At 42.7% G+C, this 27,500-nt stretch overlaps 3 protein-coding genes and 1 non-coding gene across 4 annotated transcripts; 1 reads left to right on the top strand and 3 right to left on the bottom strand.

Annotated features, from left to right (window-relative positions):
• Positions 1 to 11,443: 11,443 nt before the first annotated feature.
• Positions 11,444 to 14,662, top strand: LOC138025697 (uncharacterized). The gene is made up of 3 exons (XM_068872874.1): positions 11,444 to 11,725; positions 11,791 to 12,482; positions 12,592 to 14,662. The coding sequence occupies exons 1-3, from the start codon at positions 11,444 to 11,446 to the stop codon at positions 14,660 to 14,662; spliced, it is 3,045 nt and encodes a 1,014-aa protein (XP_068728975.1).
• Positions 14,663 to 14,820: 158 nt separating this feature from the next.
• Positions 14,821 to 14,894, bottom strand: Trnay-aua (transfer RNA tyrosine (anticodon AUA)). The gene has a single exon. It is a non-coding gene; the product is annotated as a tRNA-Tyr (tRNA).
• A 2,073-nt stretch (positions 14,895 to 16,967) lies between these two features.
• Positions 16,968 to 18,514, bottom strand: LOC138025696 (uncharacterized). The gene is made up of 2 exons (XM_068872873.1): positions 18,254 to 18,514; positions 16,968 to 17,585 (listed from the first exon to the last, which is right to left on the bottom strand). The coding sequence occupies exons 1-2, from the start codon at positions 18,512 to 18,514 to the stop codon at positions 16,968 to 16,970; spliced, it is 879 nt and encodes a 292-aa protein (XP_068728974.1).
• Positions 18,515 to 18,596: 82 nt separating this feature from the next.
• On the bottom strand, positions 18,597 to 19,991 carry LOC138025695 (uncharacterized protein F54H12.2-like). Its single transcript, XM_068872872.1, has one exon. It carries the CDS (start codon positions 19,989 to 19,991, stop codon positions 18,597 to 18,599), a length of 1,395 nt encoding a protein of 464 aa, XP_068728973.1.
• Positions 19,992 to 27,500: the final 7,509 nt, after the last annotated feature.

Below are 27,500 nucleotides of genomic sequence, written 5' to 3'. Positions count from 1 at the left end.
ATCATTTTCCGCATGATCTCATACTTTGGGGCCGACCAGGCAACTATCATTTGGTTTCAATCGCGCCTACACAATCGGACCCAAAGATGTAATGTAAATGGAAGATTGTCATCTCCTCGCATTATTACTTGTGGGGTTCCGCAAGGCAGCATATTAAGTCCCTTCCTTTTTTTAATGTATATTAACGATCTTCCTAACTGCCTCCGCGAGGCTTCCCTGAGAATATTCGCTGACGATACCAATATAACCCTAACTGCAAAAACTCTCTAGCAATAACTCCTGAACTTATCAAACCTGTGACGAGACCTTAAAAAAATAACAACCTCAAATGTACGCAACTATTGAGGGCTGCTTTCCATTCAACGACCGTAGTTTGTCTTCTGAGAAAAACGTAAATTCTGGATAGGAACTTATTAATAATTTTCTCGCATTTCGCGCGCTAAATCTCTTACTCTTCTGACTTCTATATATCTGGTCGAATGTTGACTCGCAAGCCTCGTTTCTGGGCGCTCTGAAACGAACACTACTGCAATGAAGGCTGAACTGTAAAAACAGCCATATTAAGCCTGTGAAAGTAAATATGCGTTTGTTTTGCATTTGCATTGCTTCGTTCTGAGTGACTGGCCAGCAAAATTCGCGCAACTTCCTCAACGATCCGCGATTGTCTGCGATCATATGAAAAACGAGTCTTAACTGAAACAAGTCTACTTTACAAACGTAGTTTACGGAGCCAAAGTTAATAGAGTAAGGATAACACACGCTTTTCCATGAATTAATTTTGCCTCGGTATCAGTTTACAACTTTTTTCTCAGTTTCACAGCTTGTATTTGGTCGTCTGTTTTTAGGAGGAAGTTCACAAGCTGCACAACAGCAGAGATACCACCAAGCAGTACAGAGGAAAGGAAGTGTGAGTAATTCTTTTAAAAACTTGAACCATTGTTCAATCGGCAGGTAATTTTTTAAGTAGCTTACGTTCATACTATATTTCAACATAACGTTCTCATCACTCTCCGTATTCTTATTCCGGAATAGGGTCAATCGAACACACCCTTAGGGCCGATTTACACGGCACGATTTTTGTCGCATGCGACAAGCTCACGACCGGCCTACATGTACGACATGACTTACAATTGCCGCAGCGTTTTAAAACATGTTTTAAAATGCTACGACATTTTTCCTGACGTACACAACAATTGTAAGTCATGTCGCGGGCCTGTCGTTAGCCGTTGTCGCATGCGACAAAAATCGTACCGTGTAAATCGGCCCTTAGGTTACTCATCGACTCTTGTACGTTTTCGGGTACCGGCATCAACTCTTCTGTTTTCCCGCCAAGTAATCGACTCTTGCGCGCTGTCGGTTAATTTAATGTCATTTGGCCCAGCGTTTCTGTTCTTTGAGCAGTAATTTAAAAAATTCCAACCAAATAACCTGCACAGTTAGAAAGAAATCCTTGCATAGGTGCGTTATAATCATTCAATAGTTTTACAGTATGTAACAGGCACTACATGAAATGAAATATAAATTAATGGGAAAGGGGTAAGAAAAATAGGTTTCCTCGATTGTCTCCCCAAAATAAAAATTGTCAATATTTTGTTTCGTACGGAAACATTTCCTACGCCGCTGGTACTGTACTGCAGACAATCTAATACTTTTTTCACCATTGTAGGGTCAGCAGTGTTCACAACAAAAAGTTCACTCAGCTTATTGTAGAAGAGCTTTGTCGCCAACCGGGAAGAGGATTTGCCAGAGCTGTTGTTGAAAGTAGGTAACAATGCAGCATACAGTACAGCAAGTCTGCAAAGTTCAATCACTATTGTAAACTTGAAAAAAATGACACCTAATTGGACTAACAAATTCCTTGTTTCTTTGCAGAAACAGCCAAAAAGTACCATGAACACATCCGCAGAAGTGCCTTGGGAAAAATTACTGACGAGATTAGAATGAAGAAGAGAATAAACCTTAGAAAACAGAGGGTAAGCGATATTTTTACATCTGTCCGCGCACGAAAAGAACTCTACAAAGTTACTCATTCCGTCTCCTCATGACGTAACTATTACTTTATCCTACACATTAGGGCACATGCTGTCAAGTTCAAACATGACATTTATTTGCGGTTTTTTTATAGTGCATTTTTTTGTTTCGTTTGAAAAGCTTTCCTCTTTCCTGTGAAAGATATCAATACTCCTTTTCTTACGGTACATGTATATACGTATATCTATCCAAACCGTCTTAACATCCTTCTATAACTAACTCATCTTAGTCAATCCGTACTAAAGACAAGCTTTCCTTTTTTGCCATAGAAATACGAAAGGAGAAAGTGCCAGGTAAAGGATGAAAAGGAGGCCCACGCCTTTTCAAAATTGACGAAAGAACACATGTCTACGGACGATGATGCTAACAGTAGTGAAGGTGAAGAGGGATGGGTCTCAAGGCCCCCTAGTTACAGAAGTCAATTGCTGACTCACTTTCTAAACAAGTAAGTAATACTGAAAAATAAAATAAAAAGGAAAACGAAAAGTCCTGTATCAACTTAACCATTGAGAAGAATTGCAAACAGTAGAAATAGTAGTAATAGGCCATTCTCACAACACTCGCTGCGCTACGGTTACCTGGCTATCCCAGACAATTTCTACATAGTAAAACGATCAAGCGAAATACAGAAAATGCTTTTTAAAGAATACCAGTAGGCGCAAAACTCTGGAATGAGATGATATATACGTGATTATTTCCAAGGTAATGTCCAAGGTTGTTATTCTTTACTTATTGTAAACGTCTTCTGCGTTTAAATATGAATAATTAATATAATTTTCAGCGGTGAATATAAGAATTCGGTGTTATATTCACCGCGCTACCCGATAAGGCTTGACTCTGAGGCCATGAGGGCGAGAGGAATAATTGTTTCAGTAAAATCCAACTAGCTGGTCAAAAAAATATCGAGACAAAACATCTTTCGCTAGTTAAAGCTAGACTTTAATCCTTTTCTGCCACCAAAACATTACAAATATGGCCGGCGCTTTCGCTACTAGTGGGCTATAGCAAATAGCCTATTAGTAGCTCAACCAATCAGAACGCAGCATTGACAATAGACCACTAGTTGGATTTTACTAATCAGCATTAGTAGATACTAAAACAGTGGATAGCGTTGAACTCGCGCGCTGATTGGCTCGTCAAACTCCGGATATCCTGTGCTATTTACCTGCGAGCAACTCAGGAAATAATGGCGTCCCGATTTGCATCCGTGACAAGTGAAGAAAACATCCAAATTAATTTTTTGTGGTGTATATTATCTCACTGTTTTGTATATACTAAAACAACTATTCACCTCAGTGCCTAGATTAGCTCTAGCTGCCTGCGGCCCCTTGCTTAAGTTAAGAAAATATAAAGATTGTTGTTGTTGTTGTTGTTGTTTTTGTTAGGCTTCTTAAACAACTTTATTCTGCAGGCTAATTTCGTTATCGTTGCTGTGGTCATATGAACGTATTTCTCTTTTCTTTAGACTTGATAAGAGATACCAAAAAGCTGAGAGCTCAGTAAACAAGCGATGGAAGAGAACAAACGCAAGACAAGGGGAGAAATCGGAAAAAGAGCCTCCAAACGGTACGCCCAAGTGGGCACTTTCCGATGAGTGGAAGGCCCTCCTTGGACAAAGAAAGGAGGAGGCGCAGAGGTATGTTAAATGTTTCATGCACTTGACTACTGAAAACAAAAAAAAAATAAAAGGACGTCGATATATATCTTATCTAGCCGGCCGGCCGGCCTTCGACGTTTTTTTTCCATAAATCTCTCTTCAAAAACAGGAAAATGGCACGATTTATTTATCGACTATGGCTTCTATTAGAAATTAATTAAACAAACAATGCACAAAACAACAAAAAAATATAAGTCGAATTTGATTTGCGCTCTAGTTAACAATTTCAAATAACTTTATTATGTTTCATTGGCAGAAACGATGCAGATTCCGAAGAGGAGGAAGATGACAACATGAGGGAAGAGGAAGCGGAAGATGGCGAAAGTTCAGGAGAGGATACTGAATGGGAAGAGACAGAAAATTAGCCTTGTTTTACTAGGGTTCATTGCACAATTTCACAAAGAGATAGGAAATTAGATTTGTTAATTTTTCATTGTATGATTTCACAAAGACATGGAACTTTAGGCTTGTTGTAATAGGTGCAGTTTGTCTCTTAAAAAAAAAAGACATTTAGGTTTCTCCTTTTATCATGTTTATAATAAGATTTTGAAATGATGGTAAATTAGGTTGAATACAACATTACAGTTGGATTTCTATATTTCATGATGTTTCTGTGACGAAAGGTGCTATTTGATATAAATAAAGCAAAATATTTCATTCATTTAAAAAACTTGCTTATCTTCGTCATTCATAGTTTAGGCAATGCGCTCTTTTCTCTTTTTCTAAGGCCCCGTTCAGATTAGGTGCCCGTTACCAGGAACGGGTACTTGTCTGAACACGCTTTCGTCAGTTCCCGAGCTTTCTCCCCTGCTTCCCTGCGTTTCAGTCACGACAACGGTGGCCGGTGCAAAGTGGACGAAGAAAGAAATAATTGCATTGTTAGAACTGGGGTGTCTGAACAACTTCCAGTTTAGTGCCCGGACAAGGTGTGGTTGAACGGTCATCTAGTCTCAACGGGGCCTAACACCTCTCTCGCTACATCTACACGGCCTTGAACATCCTTTATGCCTCTATTTAGGTCCCAAGATTCCATTTATATTTCGGATTGTGGGAGGTTGGGTAACATTATAATGTCTATATTACATTTGAGAATAAAAAGCAGTGTCCTGAATGCAAGGAGTAAAAACAAAAAAAAGATATGAGTCCGTAACACAGTAGGCGCTCCCAGTATATATCCTTTTTTTCGCAGTATATACTGATATGAACCCTGAACTATAAGGAATCCACCAAAGAGTATTAGAATCCGTATACATACCTGCTATACAATTCCAGTATACCTTATGACTCACACAGTATACATAATGTATACTGACATGTATACTGAAATATAAGGAATTATGCTACATATGTATACGGTCCTGCTATTTTCTTGGCATACCCTGACGTATACTGGTTATTATACAGACCTTGCACATCCTTATACTTACCGTATACCACAATATATACTGACTGTATACGCCCCAAGTAAGGGTCCGTATACAGCATATTTTACGCAGTGATAAACTCTGTAAGTTTCTGAATTATTAAATGTTTTATAACAGCTGAAATCCTCACAAAACATCGCTACAATAGTTGTAAGTAGCCGATCGTTTCTTTTTTCCTTTTTTATTACAATAGAAAATCAACACTGAAGGTTTTGTCCTAGAGCCAGTAATCCAATGTAGAAGTAACCTTTTTGATAACTTCTTGCTTATAGTTTAGGCTAAGGGCTCTTTTGCTTTTTTTCCTCAGTAACATTAGAAGAGTTTCAGGAAAATATTTGAGTAACGGTAAGCTACACTGTAGGGTAATGCAAGCCTACATGTATCAAGGATATGGCAGAAATTTATCCAGGTATAAAACGCTCGATTTCCAGCACAGTGCAAAAGCTATCTGGAATTCGTGCCTTTACCATGTAAAAAGACATTAAAAAGGTAAATTAACATCGTTTACTCATAAAAGCTGGGAAAAGTCTGAAAGCTGCTCGACTCGGAGGAGGAATTTAATATGGATGATAATGAAGGACTACTGGAATGAGGGACCGAAGGGGAGATATCACCGGCATTATTACCAAGATAAAAAAAAGACATAAAAAAAGTGTCTAAGGCGGAGCAAAACCATTGTAATGCCACGGAGCATCGGGAAGAAGAGTCTGTTGGGTTGTCTAGTAGTATTGAGCCCCCACATAAGAGGGTCTGCAGGTCACAACTTCAAACATTCGACATTGATAAATGTGTAGTTTGTCAGAAATACAAAGTCGACCGTGCCTACGGCAAAGGAGCAACAACAAGGGAACCACTTACACTAAACATAAGTTAGTTTGGTAGTGCCACTTTAATTAAAGCAGCCCGGATTCGGAATGACAGCCGCATGATATTGGACATTGATGGACGAGACACTATAGCCATGGAGATTAAGTATCATCGATCATGCTGCAAAAAATATGTTCACCCAAAGCAGCTGGCTAAGCTTGAGCAGAATTGCCAAGAAGAAGATGACGAAAGCAAAGGTTATAACAGAGCATTTGATAAAATCAAACACTTTGTTGAAAAAGACGTCTTCACTGCTACAAAAGCCATTCTAATATCAGTCCTTGCTGAAAAATACACTTCCTTTCTTGCAGAAGAAGGAGTAGATGTAATGACGTACAGTAGTTATATGGGCTCATTCAGACCCAAAAACCTCGATCCCATGTGCATATATTATAACCACGAAAACAATGAAGGGGGCGTGCATAAATTAGGGGCATGTTGGGGCATGACGCAATGTGTCGGTTTTAACCCTAACACGTGAAAGAAGGGGGCGTGCATAATTTAGGGGCATGTTGGGGCATGACGCAATAACGGTTGTAACCTAACCCTAACACGTGAAACAACATGTGAGCAGCGCAGCTTTAACCCTAACACTTGAAACAAAAACACGTGCATAACCCTAAAATAATGTTTCGTATGGTGCGCATAAAATAGTATTGTGTGTGCATATCATTTTATCGGTATGTGACTAGCGCGCGGCAAAGCAAAGACAAGACTTAGGAAAAACAAACCAATCACTTCACAACGAATATTTATAATTACAAATCGAGAAAAAAAATGATCTCTCCTTTTAAAAGAGTGAACCATTAACATCATCGCGGATGCAATAAGCTACAACTTGAAAAAACCTCTTCGTATACTACAAAGATTTACTTGCGCGATTCGTTTCACTTACATAAAAATCTACTGGAAAAAAGTCATTTGCATCGTCAACTTCACGCCTTAAAGAAGCTGCGAACTTGTCCAATTCCCGAAACGGATCTATGGTACATGAAGCGATGACTTCTCTTATTATGTTATCAATCATTTTTGATCGTTCTCTTGATTCCCTATCGCGGGATTCTGCTTTTGCGCGATTCGCACGTATTTGAGCCAAACGTTCTTGCGCTGCGTCGAAGAGGTAGGATCTCACTCTTTCCTTTTCTGTAATTCTGTCCTTTCGTCCCTCAGTCGCCAGTCTGCCATAAAAAGAAAATCAATCAGCAAAGAAACATGAAAATTAAACCCTTTAACACCACCAAATATGTTTGTAAGAGTCTCTCAGTTAAATCATTTTGCGAATCCGTATCAAAGAAGTCAGAAGAATGAAAACGTTTTTTATCATCATCGGAATAAACCTTAACATTACCAACTTAGATAGTTTAAAAAATTTGTTTGTAAGATCATAGCGCAATGTACGAAAACAAGACCTACCTTTCTGCAAAAACATGTTTGATGATCTTGCGTGGCTGGAATTCTTTCGTGCAATAACTTCTTTTCTGGTTCATAGCTTCAATCTGTTTACTGTCTTGAGATGTCTGCAAAGCGCAACAGTTCTACCCTGTTCGTTCCTTGAACTAAATGATTGCGTTGACGCGCTCTTGATCACCGACGCGTAACGTTTGGAAAAAATGCAAGTCGTGTATTGTTTCATGGGCTGTCTGAATTTACTAATTGTACCGGGACAAATTCCGCGAAAAAAATTTTTGTTATTGTGAATACAGCCTGCACTTCATTGTTTTATAAACTAATTACCTTTCCTTTGTTTTTACCGCAGTACCGCCTTTTGAAGGTAAAGACAGATGTAGAATATCGGTTGAAAGTCGTTTAACATTTCCAATACAATGTTGTTTTTTGTATGAAGTACGAACAAGACAGGGCATGTTTGAAACGTTACGGGCGATTTTTGGATTATATGAAACCAATTACTTTTTCACTAATTTAAGACCAAACGTGTGGTTGATAGCAAATCTGGACAAAATTAAAGACTCTTCAAAGCCTGCTAATGTTTCACATCTTTTAGAAAAAAGGCTCTCTTGTACCTATGCAGACGTTTCGAACTAGAAAAAACCGCATTTCAAACGCTTCTTTTTTCCTTGCCTCCGCTTTGATCGCAATTAAGAAAATAGTGCTATTGTGAATGAGATGAGCTTTGTTTGAAAAGGCGCTGTTTTGCGCTATTATTCCTTCAGAGAGGCGTAACTTCCTAAAAGCAGGATTGCCGCTTTTATTTACCTCGAAACCTCTAAGGAGTTGTAGAGAGCATTTTTTATGTCGGCCAAGGCTTTGTTTAAAGAAATTTTTTATGCCGCAAAGGTAGATCGGTTAAATCGTTTTTTTAATTTTCCAACATACCCCCTATATCATGTGCTATTATAAATAGTCTTGAAAAAACTGATCATCATGTTCCCAAAACCATGATGAGAGTGATCGAAACAGAAACGGTTATCTTGTCGGAGAAGGCTGTGAACCACATCATAGAGAGACATATCAAAAAGGCTGTGAGAGCTTCCCAATTTTATGATAATGTGGATGTTTCCCGTTTAATTCTCGATACCATCACAGAGCTGGAGAGAAGAAAGCGGGAAGAAAACAGCAGATTGTACTATCCGCCTAAAGAGGAGCAAACTGTGCCTTATGTTTATATATTGCCCAAAAATGGTAGGGTCTTTAAAGTTCGATACATAAATATAGGGTACAGTATTGGAAAATCTTTAGGCGGATGTGATACCGATCAAATGGAAATCGTCATGGTTAAAACATCTGGGCGTTGGGACATCGTCACTGCGTATCCTTGCTCTTGAAGCAGAAACCTTTTTTAAAAAACGGCTCCTTTAGGAGCCAACAATTCTATAAAAGTCAATAATCAATGGGTTTCAAGCAAACTTATGGATTTACTAATATTGGTTCGTTGTTTTTTATCTCTTAATCTTTACGGAGAATTGGACAATACCATCAAAGATTTTTTCTTATCCTTACAGGATAATCTCTGTGGGAAGTAAAAAAAAACATTAAAAGCATGTTGTGTAGTAATCTTTTCTAGTAATTCCACCAATAAAATATAGTGGTATAATCCAGAACCATATAAAAGCGAAAGACGGTCCCACACAAACCACTTCTATTTCCAACTCATTGAGTGAAACCAGAAAAAGATAAGCGAGGACATACAAAAATGGAGAATATGCCATGGATTGAAGAATTGACGGACAGCGCCCTGAATCAAGTTTATGACGAATTCGAAGATGATTTGATGCTCGTGCAAGCGCTGGAACAATTTGAAGAAGGTAACTGAAATGCGTAAAAAAAAAAACATGATTTCCATTGCTTCCTTGAAGCGTGATATTTTACATGCGGGTACTTTCCGTGAAGATGAGAGTATAGGTTAATCGTTGCGCAGAGATTTTGGATTTTTGGACTATGACATGGGAAAAAAAAAGAGTCGTAATTGTTGTTTACATTTGTCATGTTTCTCTGCTTGAAAATCATGATTTGCGATGCTGTGTTGAGAAGCGTGATATTTTACAAACGAATACTTTCCGTGAAATGAGAATATATATATATATATATATATATATATATATATATATATATATATATATATATATATATATATATATATATATATATATATTCATCGTGGTGCAGAGAACTCGGATTTGTTACGCAAATATTAGAACTGATTTTGAAACAATTGTCATGTTTTTTCTCTAGTGTTGTAACGCTTACATCGCGGGGAACTCAGATGTCGATGGTTCGAGATTTAATCGCAACAATTTTTTCGATTATTTTTTTTTTCCTAGTTTTTTTCCTACTAAAATTTTTTTTCGCTTAGTTACAACAACTGTTATTGATCTTGTTTTTAGGACAAAACGTACAAGATGCAGTTGAGTTGTTGCGTGAAATTGCAGAAAATGTTGACAGAGAGTTAAGAAATCTCCCCGAAACATTATCCTCGCTTGATAGTCAGCTCGTGCAAGCGCTGGAACAATTTGAAGAAGGTAACTGAAATGCGTAAAAAAAAAAACATGATTTCCATTGCTTCCTTGAAGCGTGATATTTTACATGCGGGTACTTTCCGTGAAGATGAGAGTATAGGTTAATCGTTGCGCAGCGATTTTGGATTTGTGATAATGCAAACTATGACATGGGAAAAAAAGTCGTAATTGTTGTTTACATTTTTCATGTTTCTCTGCTTGAAAATCATGATTTGCGACGCTGTGTTGAGAAGCATGATATTTTACAAACGAGTACTTTCCGTGAAATGTGCAGAGAACTCGGATTTGTTACGCAATTGTCATGTTTTTTCTCTAGTGTTGTAATGCTTACATCGCGGGAACTCGGATGTCGTTGGTTCGAGATTTAATCGCAACAATTTTTTTCGATTAGTTTTTTTTCCTAGTTTTTTACCTACTAACTTATTTTTCGCTTAGTTAATAGAACTGTTATTGATTTTGTTTTTTAGAACAAAACGTGCAAGATACGGTTGAGTTGTTGCGTGAATTGGCTGAAGATGTTGACAGAGAGTTAAGAAATCTCCCCGAAACATCATCCTCTCTTGATAGTCAGCAACACGGCGCTGGGGTTTTACAATCCCCTCAGGAATCTGGTCGCATAGAATTTACCCTTGAGCCCGTAGTAGAACGTCAGTCGAAAAGAATGGGAGTTCATGAACGCGTCTTTGAAACTCGAGTCCAACAGATTGGGCCAATATTACAAGGGCAGAATTTAATGCATGCACTGATCCACGGATTACGCAGGGCATTGGAACGCTTACTCGATAATCCTGATATTGATGATCGCGACCGTATCTTTTTTCGTTTAAGTTCCAATCGGCTCGATAACAATTTTCACAGCGCGCGATTTCAAGCAGGAGAATGGCGAAATGATATTAGGCGGGTCGACGAATTCATGAATGTCATGAGTCGAATGCTAAACTCCAATGAACAATTTGAACTAAACGATACCTTTCAATTAGAATTTGTTCATGTGCGCGCCAGTCCACAGGGTGGGGGACATGGTAGAGACTATAAGCCCGGTCACCAAGCCTCAACCAAGTTTCGATTGAAGAAAAAATGTATCATTAAGATTCCTAAGGATGCTAAAAACATGTGCTGCGCTAGAGCGCTGGTCACCGCTAAAGCTATCGCTGAGAATCACCCCCAATGCCGAGGATTCAAACGAGGTCGAAATATTCAATACGAAGCAGCATTGTTCTTACATGAAGAGGCCCATGTCATCCCCGGACCATGCGGAATAGATGAGCTCACCCGGTTTGCCTTAGCACCGTCGCTGTTTCTAAAATATCAAGTCATCATGGTAGATGTAGATCGCGCGTCCGCATGTTTTGCGTTTGGCGAAGGCTAAAAACAATTGGCGATCCTACATGAAAACTGTCATTACGATACTCTCACGTCATTACCAGGTTTTTTCAGTACTAGTTATTTCTGCGGGCGGTGTTTACACCCCTATAATAATTTGGGGCAGCATGCCTGCCCTAATGCTACCGGAATTCACTGCCCTGCCTGCTGTCAAGAAACATGCTCTGATTACCATGAGGCATACAAGACGAAACGGTTGGCTTCCCACGTCTGCAATAGCTGTCGCCGAGTCTTCTATGGACCCTCCTGTCTCGAACTCCATTGTAGTAAAGCACAAGATGGGAAACCTAGCGGTCCTCAAAAACCTTCTGTCTGTCAAGCGCGACGGAAATGCGCCCATTTCCGAAAACTCCTCGTGGGAAGAAAAGAACAAGATGATCATTGCTGCGGTTGGGGGGCATGTCCGTCGTGTCGCGAGAAAGTAGACCTTAACACGCATCGATGCTTCATTCAGAAGGCCAAGGACCCTGATGAGATCCGGGAAGAGAAACGAGCTGTGCAACTGGCCAAGCGGAAAAAACGGCGGCGTCAGCAAGGAGGAGACGCCTCAAAGGGGCTACAAACCCTTCGATCTAATACGGAGACCGAAAACCAGGAACAACCAGACGAATATAAGGAACCCCTTTTAGTGTTTTTTGACATAGAGGCAATGCAAAACACCGGGAAACATATCGCCAATTTGGTCGTAGGAATGACCGCTGAAAATAGCGACCCCAAAATCTTTCGCGGACCCCAATGCGTTGATCATTTTTTAGAGTGGTTAGAAGTCTTAACAGAAGAGGAAACGCGCGAAATCACCGTCTTGGCCCATAATTTTAAAGGGTACGATTCTTATTTTATCGTTGACGCATTGCACCGTCGCAAACAAGCATTAAAGCAGGTTCGCAATGGCGGTAAAGTACTGGAACTTACTTATCTGGGAGGCTACATTCGTTTCATTGATTCTATGTCGTTTACCCCTGGACCTCTCTGTTCTTTTACAAAAACATTTGGACTCGACCCCGATCAGTTTAAAAAAGGTTACTTTCCTCATTTATTTAATACCTGCTCCAATATGGAGAACGATTACCGCGGTGAACTGCCTCCCAAGAAAGATTACATGCCCGAGGGAATGAGCAAAGAAGGGAAAGAAAAGTTTGAGAAGTGGTATGAAGAGCAGAAATCAAATGGGGTTCAATTTCATCTGCGCCAAGAGCTCGAAGATTATTGCATCGATGACGTCCAGTTATTGCGCGAAGGCTGCCTCACGTTTCAGCGCGATTTCCGCAAGCGCACCCGATTTTGCCCCTTTGAACAAATCACTATCGCCTCGGCTTGCAATCGAGACTTGCTCCTCAATCGCATGCAAGAAAACACCATTGCCTCTCTACGGTTGGCGTTTAGATGTCAATCATTCCAAAGCGGCTATGGAATGGTTAACGTTTGAGGAACAGCAATTGCGCCGAGACGCCTGGCTTGCATGTAGCGTTGACGAACGAGATCAGTTGGAAGAAATTTTCTTGGAAACAGGCGATGATAGCTCCGACCTGCGGTTCCGTCAGCGAATACAACATGCTAGGAATCAAGGCGAATATCGCATTCCAGACACCCGGTGGACAGTCGATGGCTATGATGTTGAGACCAACACGGTTTACGAGTTTCTTGGCTGTTTTTGGCATGGTTGCCCGAAGTGTTTTCCTCAGCGCTCAGAAACCTACCGCCGACTGAACGACCGCTCCATGGCCGACGTTCATCAAGAAACCGTGTTACGATTACAAAGTCTTTCTGATCGAGGCTATTCTGTAAAAACCATCTGGGAGTACGAATGGCAGAAATGTAAGAACCACGATCCGGAAATAGCTGAGATTGTCGCAGAGTACGATTTAGAAGAACCGCTTTCACCTCGAGACGCCTTTATTGGTGGCCGCACAAATGCTGTTCGTCTTCATTACGAAGTCAAAGAACATGCCGCTGAACAAATCAAATATTATGATTATACTAGTCTCTACCCTTGGACCAATAAGACCCAGAAGTATCCGGTGGGACATCCTGAAATGATTTACGCCCCGCCACGAGAGAAACAAATTTCCGATTATTTTGGTCTCGCAAAATGTACAGTAGTACCACCGTATCGCCTTTTCCACCCTGTATTACTATACAGAACTCATAACAAACTCACGTTTCCTCTGTGTCGTACCTGCGTCGAGGAAAACATCGACCGTCCTCTCCATGGGAAAGTCTCTTGGTGTGGCCATAACGAACAGGAGAGAGCATTGACCGGTACGTGGTGTACACCAGAACTAGAAAAAGCGGAACAGATGGGTTACGTGATCCAAACCATTCATGAAGTGTGGCATTTCCGAGAAACGCAAGTAGGCCTGTTCGAAGATTATGTGAACACTTGGCTCAAGTTGAAAACGGAAGCTTCAGGCTGGCCCGCATGGTGCGACACAGAGGAAAAGAAACAACTCTACATAACTCAGTTTCAAGAGAAAGAAGGTATCTCCTTAGAATATGAGAAGATTGCCGTCAATCCTGGTCAGCGGGCTTTGGCCAAACTGATGTTAAACTCCATGTGGGGAAAATTTGGGCAGCAAGTGAACAAATTGCAAGTGAAAGAATTCATTGAACCTCAAGCCTTTTGTAGTTTCATGGACAGTGATCAACATAATGTTCGTTTTGTCAGCTGTATCGACGAACAAAGAGTGGAAGTCCATCATCGCGAGGAAGCGTTATGTGAAAATATTTCCCCCAATCTGAATATCTTCGTGGCCTGTTTCACTACCTGTTGGGCGCGCTTGCGTCTCTATGAAGCTCTAGAACTGTTGAACGAAAGGGTGTTGTATTTTGATACAGACAGTGTGATTTTCGTGCAATCCCCGGGAGAAATGAAACCAGTGCTCGGCGATTATTTGGGCGATTTTACGGATGAATTAACCAACGGAGATTTCATCACAGAGTTTTGCTCGGGGGGGCCGAAGAATTATGGATATCGTACGAAGAAAGACAAGTATTGTTGCAAAGTACGAGGATTTTCATTGACCGTCGAAGGGATGACACAACTCAATTATCAAGTGTTGCGTGAAAACACCTTGAAGGAAATACAAAAGCCTTTAGATTCACTGCAAAAAACCCGCGTCGCGCAGACACACAAAATCGTCCACGTCTCGAAAGACTATCAACTATGGACCAAAGAAGCCCACAAAGAATACAAATTGGTATTCAATAAGCGCGTCCTGGACCCGCAAACAGCGATCACTTATCCATATGGCTATCGAGGACTGGACTCTGAAGATGAAGATCTTATTGCCACAATGGTCGAACTAATGGATGAAGATGATGAATAAAAACGCTCTAATTATGTAGGCTCTTTAGGAATTCAAAAGCAACATTTCAAAGGCGCTTACAGTTTTTTTAAAAATGATTTTCATTGAAAAATCGCTGTCACAAGGCTCTCTTAATTTGTTTCACTGGAGAAAAAAAAAAAAAAAAAAAAGAAAAATAGTCCACCCAGTGGGATTTGAACCAACAACCTTCGGATTTATAGTCCAACGCTCTAACCGATTGAGCTATGGGCGGCAACTTAGCGATCGACAGGACACGTTTCTTGCGGTAAAATAAGGCTATCTTTCATCATGATTTTTAAATGAGCATAGGCTATAAGAGATTCACTCAATCACAATTTCACTTTTTTTCAAGTTTTTTATTGAAAAAAACAAAGGGACCGACTAGTCACTAGGACCGTCGACACGTTCCCGCTTGTACATAAGATTATCAAAAACAAACAACATTACAGTTTTTTTTTCACAATTTGAGTTTGCGCTTAGCTTGCATGATCCGTTTAACAATAGCTTCCGTCCAAGTTTTCTTGCCCGGCAAACGGCTGATGGCGGCAATCATCTTGTCATCGGCTTTCCATTTGTCACGCAAATTCTTAGCTCTGGCGTACTCAATATCGTGCTGCTTGGCAATCTTATCCAATCGATTGATACCTGGATCCCCGCGCGTTAACCGTTTCTTCAAATGTGTTCCAGGCCCCATGTATTGATATCCCGGCCAATGAAATTCAATCCCAGTCTTCCCCAACCATTTTTGAATGTCTAATCCTTCTCCACGTTGTGGGCGTTTGCGCCGAAGCGATCTGCGTGCTGGGGCTTTACGTTTTTTAGTAGTCCTTCCCATCAAGTTTGCGGCGGGTTCGACGTCCCTGGTCAAATGCTTCCCACGCTGGTAAAGATTTCAAACGTTCTACTTCCGTAGCCGCTTTCTTACGCCGTTGGCGTTTGAGTTTATTCACAATAACCTCAGCTTTTTCTTTGGATGTACTCCCTGGGGATGATCCCAAAACTTCAGCAAAGGGGAGGGGAGCTTCTCTTTGTTCCTCCAAGGACAAGGACGGTACTTGTAAACGCACGCGTTTGGGTTTGGGCGGTAAGGCGGGACGATGTGGTGTCTCCGCGGCGTTACCTACCGTTATGGTAGCACCTTTCTTGCGATGCGCTTTTTTAAGCAAACTCCGCACCAGTGTGGCTGTGGGTCCTTCAATCATAGCATCTGTTTCATCATCTTCTTCTTCTCCTTCAGGCAGTGGGGCTGCTACTGGAGGCCCCCCTCGAATCTTTTTGATTAATCGATTTAATGGACGCGATACTTGTTTGACACGTGCTTCTTTCAAACCGCTTGGCATGTTAGAGTCTAACAATAAGTGTTTTTCAGCTGCCAAACGAGCCGCTTTAGTCAATCGCATGTTCTCGGTCAAACGCCCTTTGTATTCATCGGTCAATCGCGACATTTCGTCCGCAGGAACCATGACATACTCGCGAAAAGTACTCATCGTTTTTGGGGTGGCGAAATGAATAACTGTTTACACTCTAAGCACGAGACTTCAAACGTTCCTCCGTCGTTGACCAATAATAGTGTCCCAATAATGTCTACAGGCTTTGCACATCAAATTATATCTCAATATGCTTAGGTCGCGCTCCAAGGTCTGTACCTTTTTACGAGAGAGCTCTCTTTCGTCCTGTAACGTTTGTAATTTAAGTTGCAACCCCTCAGCTTGTAGTTTCCAGCGCCTTGCTTCTTGATACGCTTCAATGAGATTGTGCAATGCTGTTCTATTCATGGTCTAGGATAACAGCAAAACAATTCCTCGTTCAGTGCTTGACGAAAGTCATTAGCTCTCTGTCGTATCCACGCGCGACAACGGTTTATCAAAGGTCTCACATTCAGAGCTTCAAAGAAGGTGGGGCGGAATACAAACTCGATCATGATGATGAAGAACGGTGAACACAGCAACCATCTAAAGCATTGTTCAGTCCCCGCCAAAAGCCAGCGCCTTTCTGATCCATCAACAAGTCGCGTCGCTTTTTTAAGGACGTTTTGCGGTGAGGTAGGGTTCGCAAAGTTTGTTTTTGAGGACGCCATGCGCGTACCGTGGTTGGCGATAAGGGTACTCTCCCTTTCAAAGAATTCAAAATGACTTCGCTGACAGCATTGATTTGATCAGCATTGGCGTGACGTAAAAGATCTTGACGCTGTAAATGACGCGCTTCTTTAGCTAGCTGTCGTAGGAATGTAAATTGTCTACGTAAACGGGGAGGCGGTGACGTGGGCATGACGTGATTCTATAGGTACAAACACGTGCGGGTACCCCTACGAAGGCCATAGGTTCGTCCACAGACGGCGGTCATCTGAAGAGGCTGGGTGTAAGTCAAACATTAAATAGCCAAAGGGGTGTTCCGTAGCATGACGAAATATTTGCATAACACCTTTGACCTCGGTCGGAAACGCCTGACACACCAAAGCTCGTAGCCATGTGCAATCCCGAGGATTCTTGAAACAAACTATGTAATGCGCATTGCGCGACACGGTCTTTGCGTAAGGGCCCGGTGGAAACAGATCTTGACACAAATACAATACGGTAATGTTCCGATGGTGGGAATGTTTTGTGAATAGGTCCAACACACGCTTGTCTCTTCCTCCTTCATCCATCAAATCATCCAACACTAACACCCCGCCACCTTGTGGTGCAAACCAAGCATCCAATTCCTCTAAACTAGGAATGCCTTCGTGAAAATGTATAGCATCCTCTTTTTGCATCTTTTTAAATGTAGGTTGCCATGCTCCATAACAATAGTGTTTGGTTCGAGGTGGTGGGTCCATGAAATGAGAAGCATGTTTCAATAATTCCCGCGTGAAGGTGGTCTTACCACAGCCCGAAGGACCGGTCACTAAAAGACTGCAGGGGGTTCGAAAAAAAAAGCCTTCTCTCTCCGGTCGTCATAGTCCTATCTGATTCTCTCCCCCATGTTTCACCGTCTTTTATTCAAAGCTTTTTTGATCCCGTATCCTGCCGCGGCACTTACACCCCCTAAGGCGGCTGCTTTACCAACGGCGGTCAATGCAGGAAGGGCTAACGCGAGTAAAGGAAAAATGCCTCCCTTCTGGTGTTTGGTTCGCCGCCTCTTTCGAGTCACCCGTGTTTTATGGCGCGGAGCGCGTTTTCGACGTGTTCTTGTTGCAGGCATGGTGTCAAATGATATAGGTCTATAAAGTGGGGTCTTTTAAAAAGAACAATGACCACGACACGGTTTTTATTTTATTTTTTATTTTTTTTATTGGAAACTTTTATTTCAATGATACATAGCTTCACGCCTAGAACAACACGCCTGACTATTTTCTACACCGTCCACGATGTCCGTTTGAAGTGATGGGGGTAACTGTACTAGGATGCGATGGCCTGCTTGGTGATCGTTGGCTACTAAATCATGTAAAGAAAAATCAGCCATGAATTCATGCATGCTCTTGCCTCGACACCGTGCTTGTAGAAACAATAAAGCGTAATGCCCGCAAGCGCGGCTGTTCAAACTTTGTAAGCTTCGCTCGTTGCGGTGGATGACGGGAAAATAGCGCCATATCCATTCCAAGACATGAGGTACTCCGTACGTATCCATAGGAAGGCCATAGCTGTCGAGGATCTCGCAGGTATCTCCCGAAGTCCATAAACCCAACCAATGACGTCCAGGTTCTCCTTTAGGGTCTGTGTTGACAATCATAGCCCTATGCGTTTGTCTCCCAGCGGTTTGGCGGAGTGGTGGTAATTGATCTTCAGGGTATACACCCCAAAACACGCGCCTCAAAACAGGGTCGCGTTTTGCCAATGCTGTTAGCTGTCGGTCGCTCAAGGGTACTAGTTCCATCGATGCTTGTTGTAGCACTGATTGATGATACTGTTACACAAGTAATGCGAGTGGTTGTATTTAATACAGAAAGGTATGAATTTTAAACGTCGTAATTCACCACGCCCGTGCCACTGATATCCATCACGCTTTCAAACTCGCCCCAGACCACCACCATCAGATTTTGACCAGGATTAGCCCCAAAATTGATCTCCAGGGTGACATCGCCTTGTTGTTGCGGATTTCGCAAGGGGCTATCTGCATCTCCTCCTGCGACATTATTAAACAGGTACAGCGTGCAATTCTTGGTGTGGCCCCAATCCCCCGGTTTCAGCATACTTTCTTGGTGTTTACCCAGAGCACCGCTGGCTTGCAGGAAACGATGGTACCCCCACAAATCTTTCTTGTTATCATTCTGATTCAGTTCCAAGGTTTCGTAGGGATATTCCTCACCGCGTATGATTTGACGAATGCGGGTCACCCCAAACTTTTGGAAGGCAAATGGGTAATGATCTAAATTCCCGTTGTAGGCGCGACTGTCCAATAATCCTACCATAAGACGGTCGGGTACGCGGCCTTGAAACAGATCTGTTTTCTTAAACATGGTACTATCCCCATCAAACGTGAATGTCCGGACATCCATATAGACGGTAGGATAACGACCCCACATGCCTTTGTTATGTCTTCGTTTAGTCAGTGCAGTGTAAGTGGTAGGGTTTAAGGTCAGCCTACAGAGATAAAATTTGGCTTGGATATCATTCGGACCCAGGGTTGGATACTTTTTGCCCGCCATCCTTGTACCAAAGCAAAAGAACTCGGGACTGTTAAAGGTGATACGCAGCTTGATTTCAATACCAGGAACTAACACGGTTCCTGTATTAAAAGCTTCCAAATGCGGTTTCATGATCAGCCGCACCCATCCGTTCCCCAAAAACTTGGAAGTTAACACTTTCAAGGGATTCGTCTCTCCAGTAGCAAACATACCAGCGTTAACAAGGCGGTCATCATTCACAGCATTGGTGGCTTGCAGGGAAGCATTCACATTCAAATAATTCACCCATCCTTGTGGAGCCAGCAATGTTTCACCTTCACTGGGCGTGTAATTCAGCAAGGTTTCACCAAAGGCTCGGTAGGCATACATGCCCGTCTGTTTAGTCATTAACGTACCATTCAACCGCATGTCAAATTGCTGGATCATGGTGTGCGCCACATTATTGACCAGGTAAACGTACTTGGTGTAATCGTCTCCCGATTGATTTGCTTCAGCTGCCGTGACTTGCCCGTCCGCATACAAACCAGCATTGTTCGCACCGGTAGGTAGTCTCATGTCAAAGGTTAAATAACTTTGATTCAAATCGACAAAATCTTCCAATTCGGAAACGGTTAATTCCAAGGGGGTAATACTGCTATTGTTGAGCGGGGAGTAACCCACCCATCGAGATCCTTGAATAGCCACATCTTGGGCTGGTAAAGCCCAGAAATTCAACGACTTGCTCATGACGAAGGTCAACGTCGTTTGTGGATTGTTCGTCGACGTTGCCTGGGTTTTATCTGTTTCGTCCACCGACGGAACAGCTCGTAGTCCATGGTTGTTGGTGGTGGTGACACGTGATTGGAAATCCAGCCACCACGCTGCCCCCACCCCCGCAATCGCCGTTCGCGTCTAGGAATGGATCGGACTACTAATCGCGGCATGATGGAGTCCGTGTCCCTGTTGGTGGTCTAGTAAGTCTGAGATCATTTGGAAGGGGGAACGGCTTGATATATGGGCCCATTGACGGTGTGGGGAAGGCCGCTGATTTAACCATAGCAAGAACACAATCACGCGCCCTACATTGATGGGCGACAAACTGACCCATAGATCTTGTGGGACAATACCCTCTGATGGCCATTGCTCGATAGTGTCTAAGAGCTCTGTAGGGCAACAAGCACGCAAGGAGCTCACCTCGCGGGTCCATCGCCAACAGTGCCAAGTATCGCACAACAACACACACAGAGACCATATTGTATCATTTGAAACGAACAAGCTTTATTCAAACCATTTTATACAAGAGGAAATGACAACGACACTGTCTTGGTCTGAAACGGACTCTCCTAATATGTCATTATGCTCCAGCATGCGTTCAGTCAACTTTCTAAGCTTTTGTTCGGCTTTTCGTTCATCTTTCAACATCTCTTTCAGTTTGGCTAGTGCTAGGCGAGCAATGAGTTTGCTGTGTTCCTCTTCTTTCGTTCCTACTTCTTGCAGGTTCATTGATCGCTCACATTCATCCGTTAACTTTCGAGGTGTGATGCGTTTCCGTTTTGGAGCAGGGGTGCGTAGCTTTTGGGGCACTGTGATTTTCCGTTTCAAATTTTGGGGGTCTCCATTCACTTCTGCCGCAGGATCTTTCCTTGCTTGCTTGACTTCACCGATACTTATCTTTGGCAGAATCAGCACTTTTCTGACCGCTTCTCGGATGGTTTTCTGCATCGTTTCTTTCCTCTCTGCATTTAACGGTTTTAATAGGTCCGTGTGGGTTAATGGTGCGCCGTGAGGTTCTTGTTTCTCTGCACTGAGGTCTGCGTGAGAGGTTTCTTTGTGAATAGACATGATGGAACGTACTTTTAGATGGAGGTGTTTGTGCTCTGCACATGAAATGGTGTATGACTGTCAGGGAATGAAGTTGTCTCTTTTATAGAGCTTTTCTTGACGCTGATTGGTCCAAATCCTTTCTTGCTTTTTGATTGGTCCACATCACACAGCCAAAACATCCCGCACATGATTGGTTGTTTGACGGACCTTTGATTTGATGTTATTCCTAGCTCGTTTAGCTGTTTTTTGCATCATAGACCTTACCGATTGACTGGCTTTTCTTTTCAACCCGCTGACTCCTGCTCGCAAAACCGTGCCTGCTGCCGCATCAAGCGCTTTACCTTGTGCCAAACTCTGCAACCCTTCTGCTACAGCAGGAGCCCCTATCTCCAATAGAGTTTTCCATAATCCATCTCCCACTTGCGGGGGTGTGTATCGAGTCAGACTTCCTCCTCGCATGTTAACCGTTTCGTACTAAAGGTGATTCCTTTACGGCTGCCCTATTTATCTTGGATGAAATGCAAGGTAACCAAGGTACGGTTAGATTTGTTGTTAGGAAATGCAACCAAGGACCCGTTTGTTTCAGCTACGTCCACTTGCAATGTTTCGTAGGTGTTTTGGCGCACTGGATGAAATTGTTTGTGTTTGGGTTCGAAATACATCACACCTCTTCCTCGTCTCTCGTACCAGACTTCGCGCAATAAATCCGTCTTCATTCCTCCCACAATCGTGCTCTGCGCTACATTACAGTACACATGCAAGGTGCGAGAAGGCTCCCCAACCACCATTCGAAAGGCATGGTTCAGGTTGGTGAAACGCCAATTACAACTCATGCTTAATCGAAGGCAGTTTTTTTCTATTGCCCAGAACACACCATTTCCATCTTTATCCAGCAAATCTCGGTACTTCTCAGAAGTTGTCAGATCAGGCACTTTGTCATCTATATACTCTCGAGACAGGTTATGGCCCAACTCCCCTGTTTCTGTCAGCCATCCCATCTTGATAGCCAAGGTACCATTAATCCAAATTTCTGGAGTGTTGTCTACACCACCGAGTTTGATCTTTGTATTGTCAATCAGCAAGTCTTGCTCGTTTCCTCGCTGTATCCACCGAAAGGTTATGTAGATACGTTTTCCCGTATCGTCCACAAAATGACTCCCTTGAAAGGGATCCCTTAGGCGCATTTGGGTGAGAAAATCAATACAGGCTTTCATGGAACTTTCTCCATCCACCACCCACTTGAATTGATCGATATTCATCATGTTAACTTGCACCTCTGATCTAACCCCAGATCTCATCAGCGTTGTGTAAAACAGAAAATCGTATTTTGGTACCAAATGGTAGAGGTTGACACGAGTGTCAGGCACGGACATACTGCTCAAGGCAACTCGCCAACCCTGCCCCGGCAATGTTAGTCGCTGGGGCAGCCGGACCTTAAAACTGGATGGTGAGTTATCTGGAAATTCAGGTGACGGATCACTCGGTAAGGTCACGTAGAAATCACCCATAGTTCTGTCACCCTTTCCACTTGCGAATGGTCTTTGCATCGATCCAACTGTCGTATTTATCAGACCATCCTTGCCAACGCACTTTGAACTGATTTCCTTTGCGTTGTAAAACCTTTTCTATGCGAAACAGTCCGTCATCTGGTACTGTCACCGTTTGCAAATCTTGTCTGTAAAATGTACCTTCCACTGGAGTCCCATCCCATTCTTGTACTTTGTAGGTGGGTACTACCCCTGGAACGACTCGCCGGATCACAAAAACCTCTTCTGTCCACCCCGGCAAATACCCTTTTTCAAATGGTCGATGTTTCTTGTTCAAACGCACCCGTGTCCCTTTTACCAAAAGCGTCTGCTTGTTCTTTTTCTTAGCTAGCAATCGTTTATCGTATAGACGGTGCCATACTTGGGCCTCGTTGACGCCCGTTACGTCTTTTGGAGCTATGCCGATGCTCGGATGAACGGTAGCGTTGTATCCCTGCACGATACTCTGTAAGACCTGTAAGTATGCCCGCGTGTTCTTGGCTGTCAAGTACCGGTACAGTTTCTCTTTCAAGGTGCGATTGAACCGTTCCGCTAGGGCTGCTTTAGCGTCCCCATGCGTGCTAAAATGATGAATACCGTTCCTTTTCATCAAAGTCTGGAACGTTCGATTGTAAAATTCTTTGCCTGCATCTGTCTGCAATTTTTGCGGTGTGCGCCCGGATCGTGTCAAGATGGTTTGCATGGCCTGTGTGACCGCTACCCCTGTCTTGTTCTTCAAGGGTTCGACCCAAGTATATTTGACAACACATCTACTACCGTTAAGGCGTATCGGTTCCCTTTGTTCCAACGTGCTAACCCTTGCAATTCAATCAAATCGGCAACCCATTGTTCATCGATGTTAAACACTAAGGTGGGTAATGTAGGGAAATGTTTTCGGCGGGGACGGTGTAACGTGTAGCTTAAGACCCCTTGCAGTAGGTTTTGGGCTTCGCGTCTTTTTAACCCATGTGCTTTGGCAAAAGCTTGGACCCCGCCCAAACTACCAGGCTCTCCGGGGAACTCGTACGTTAAGGGTGACGGTTTCATGACACTAACAACTTCACAGTTTTACATCAACATTTTATTTATCTTGTAAAATGTAACGCACAGTCTTGCATCCCCCAAAATTACAATTGCACGGTTTCCAGCAAAGAATCTCTTCGGGCGTGCCTTCCACATAGGCTTCGTTTTTCTCTTCCATGCACAGTTCACACAACAGCAAGTCTAACACATCACTCAACCGCGAGTGCCACAGGATCACTTCACGACATTTGGCCTCGTACAATGCTTGGTAACGTTTCAGACCGTTCAGTTCTCGTCTCATTTCCAAAACGCGATTATCTATCTCCTTTATATTCTCCTCTCCTTCTTCCTGTATGCGTTTTTGCGCCATTTCCTCCTCTTCCTTGATGGTAGCCCATCGTATGGTATGTTTGATGATAGACTTTTCGAGATGGAGGCGACGCTTATCCAGGTTCCGCACTGTTTGGTGTTGACCTTGCATATCATTTTCTTTCATACAATCATCCACAGACTTCAATTCCTTGACTTTTTCTCTCAATGCGTGTTCAACGTCAAAGGCTTGACGATGCCTTATTTGTCTTGTCCTACGGGCCTCCTCTAAATTCAATGCGTCATTCATGGTCTGCTTCTATCTCTGTCACTGTAAACTATCGTTTTGGTGAAACGGTGAGTTCTTTTTATACAGTGATCTGGACATTGATTGGTTGAGTGAGACCATCCAATGACACGCTTCGAGCAATCAATCTTTCTTTCATCTTCTCAATGCTGTATTTCTCCGTCAACTGTCTTTGCACCCATCGATCATTAAAGGGTATCATATGGTGTTGTTCTACAGGGGGAAACATTATCATACACTCTTCATGCCACGGTTTTAAAATATCATTTTTGTTCACCGATAAGATGGTTGCTTTTAGACACGCATCAGATTCTTCTGCTCCATTAATCTTTGAATAACGCTCCCTAACATGATTTTCATAGCTTTTCCAGAACGCTTCGAGTATGTCCTTTCGCATTGGAAGGCGACATTTCTTTCTTTGGAGATGGCGCTCGTGTAACTGCTGCTTTTGAACTCGAGCCCTTCTTTGAAACTCTGAGCAACGGGATGTAACTTCGTCTTCATCCACCAGGTTTGTGTTAGGAATTCTTTCAAGACAGTCCCGTGTCTTTTTTCTCTTTTTAAAAAGAGCTCTTGAAACCTCACTGTAGAAATGAACGTTTCTCATCCTCAGGCAATATGAAAAAACAGTGAGCAAGAAGGACGCTTTTCAAACATTGTGTCCCTCAATGTATGATGGACCGATGACATCATTAGGAACCAATCTTAGGAAGGTATATTTTGCTTTTCATTGGAACTTTATTTCCCCCAACGATTCGAAAACATGTTCTGTAAACTGCGCCACGGGTCTGTATGAGCTTCCATGTTTCGCGTACCGATGATGGCGCATGTCTTGCCCATCAATGACGTAATAGGTTTGAGGCAGGCTTCAAACCTGTCCTCAACACGATCATACTCGAACCAGCGATTATGCGTCATCGACTACAGATACAATGGTTTATGCATCAGGCATGCCATCTCTACGCCCCACCCCGTCCCACCATCCACACACTCTAATCCTTGACTGTTTCGTGCAAATTTCCCAAAAGCGTACACAGTATCAGCTTTCTTTATAATCCAATAATTGCGCTGCAATAACCCGTTGACTATACAAGATGAAGAAGGATATGTACGCTGTAACCGTTTATTGGCAGCTCGACAGACCAGATCCGCTTCCGTGTCCGGGGAGTTACACCAGATCATGTTTATGCGCGGTACATCAAGAGATAAATCCCCCGGATGTGAGGCTGCTGAGGCATGAACAAGTTTGGGATCATGTCCGCCACAGAGACGCAAGCCTTTCCCATTCACTCGGGTGATAGGGTGGTTGTAAGGGAGAATGCACATAATACGCAACCCATATTGCCACGCCCATCGTATGGCCCAGGCATCGGTGCCTTTAGCGCCTCCAGTGATCACTGTGATCTCGCTCGGTTTCGACATTCGTTCACTCTCACTCACAACGACAACTACATCAATCATATGGTTGTATTCTCTTTTTATTATAACATTGAACCAATTAAAAACTATTTTACAATATTGAACACAGTTCATGCGGTCTTTGAAAAACATCCATCAGATAGGCGTTGGGCCATGCGAGAGGCCATTTGAAAGGCGGATGGTGCTTGGGGTGTGTTCTCGAACGATCTTCCCTTCTGCTTGTATGGGTGATGTCGAAATGGTACTACGTTCTGTTTCTTCTTTGGTTGATAAGCCACCAGGCGTGGTTTAAAGTTTGGGTATCGAGGATGTTGCGGTGGTGGATTCAGTTTCTCTAAGGTGAAGACTAGAATCTTATGGTTCCAGGGAGTGTTCAGCCATTGGAAGTAGGGGCATGTGCGGCTCCGACAGCTGAAATACATGCGGCCAGGGTTCTTCTCAGATTTGCTCTGTTTTAGGGTGGAAGGTTTATCGCAATAACACAGCATCTTTGGCCATTCGGAATGTATTTTGTCGATGTTAATCACAAGCTGAGGGTGCCGTTGTTTCTCCACGGCTTGTACGTACCGGTTTAATTCTTGTTGGCTTGCAATGAAGGCACAGGGGTACTCAGGACATTTCACGTAATTAAAACCGTTGTCTGATGTTCGGTACTCCAACAAACAACCATGAAAAGGGCATGTCGTATCAACTTCCATTGGCACGTCATCAGGGATCTGCCCCATGAGTTCTTCAATAGTGGTGGGCTCGTTGGGCTCCCATCCTTCCCCTTCTTGGTAGGTCTGCTCCACGACTTGCACAGCGGGTGTGGCTGGGGGTTGCAATTCCTTTATCTCCTCCATGGTCATAGCGTTGTTTCCTATGCATGTTTGTGTGACTTCTGGCTTCTTGTTGGTAGGTGGTTTGGATGGCCGAGTGGGTTTTCGAATTGGAACGATTTGTTCTTTCTTCTCAGACATGATATAGTCTCATGAAAAAAAGTAAGCTACAGCGACGCTTTTATAACAGCAAAACGTTTGTCCCTCAAGGTATGATGGGGTAGTGACATCATTAGAAACCAATCATAAATGACCTATTTGTCTTTTGATTGGCTCTCGATGAGGTCATGGTTGTTTCTGATTGGTTTCCGATGAGGTCATCTGGTGTACTTGTGATTGTTTTGTTTTCCTTAGTCTTGTCTTTGCTTTTGCTGCGATCTCTTATTCATAGTTCAACTCCTGAGCAGGCAAGAGCTCTCTCTCTCGCTCTCTCTCCAAACCAGTCTAGTCACATACCGATAAAAATGATATGCACACACAGTACTATTTTATGCGCACCTTACGAAACATTATTTAGGGTTACGCGCGTGTTTTTGTTTCACGCGTTAGGGTTATGCTAGGGTTACAACCGTTATTGCGTCATGCCCCAACTTGCCCCTAATTTATGCACGCCCCCTTCTTTCACGTGTTAGGGTTAAAACCGACACATTGCGTCATGCCCCAACATGCCCCTAATTTATGCACGCCCCCTTCATTGTTTTCGTGGTTATAATATATGCACATGGGATCGAGGTTTTTGGGTCTGAATGAGCCCATACAACTACTACGTACAAGTCCGCGAAGCTGAAGAACGTTAACAATTTCTGTACTTTCAGTTTTTGTTGTATGAGAAGAACGTTTCCAATTTGTAAATAGAACAACTATAAAAAAAAAAAGTCTTTCTTGTGGATGTTAGCAATCAATTAGCGTTCTCGATCCATTTTCTGTAGAGTAAAATACTGAGCACACTGATCAATCAACGGCCTTGATTTTTGGTACTGATCTATCTCGCCTTTTAGTGTTGACTAAGGCACAATTTTCATATCAATAC

This window comes from Montipora capricornis, chromosome 12 (assembly GCF_036669925.1).
Source record: "Montipora capricornis isolate CH-2021 chromosome 12, ASM3666992v2, whole genome shotgun sequence".
NCBI classification, from domain to species: domain Eukaryota; kingdom Metazoa; phylum Cnidaria; class Anthozoa; order Scleractinia; family Acroporidae; genus Montipora; species Montipora capricornis.
This window is presented reverse-complemented; position numbering and strand designations above follow the sequence as displayed.

Coding starts and splice junctions, on each gene's coding strand:
- LOC138025697 (XM_068872874.1), top strand. CDS start 11,444: ATGCCTGCCCTAATGCTACCGGAATTCACTGCCCTGCCTGCTGTCAAG. Junction 11,726..11,790: donor ACAAGATGATCATTGCTGCG/GTTGGGGGGCAT, acceptor TGCTTCATTCAG/AAGGCCAAGGACCCTGATGA. Junction 12,483..12,591: donor AAAGAAAAGTTTGAGAAGTG/GTATGAAGAGCA, acceptor CTCACGTTTCAG/CGCGATTTCCGCAAGCGCAC.
- LOC138025696 (XM_068872873.1), bottom strand. CDS start 18,514: ATGGAACTAGTACCCTTGAGCGACCGACAGCTAACAGCATTGGCAAAA. Junction 17,586..18,253: donor TTCCTATGGATACGTACGGA/GTACCTCATGTC, acceptor TGACGACCGGAG/AGAGAAGGCTTTTTTTTTCG.
- LOC138025695 (XM_068872872.1), bottom strand. CDS start 19,991: ATGAGCAAGTCGTTGAATTTCTGGGCTTTACCAGCCCAAGATGTGGCT.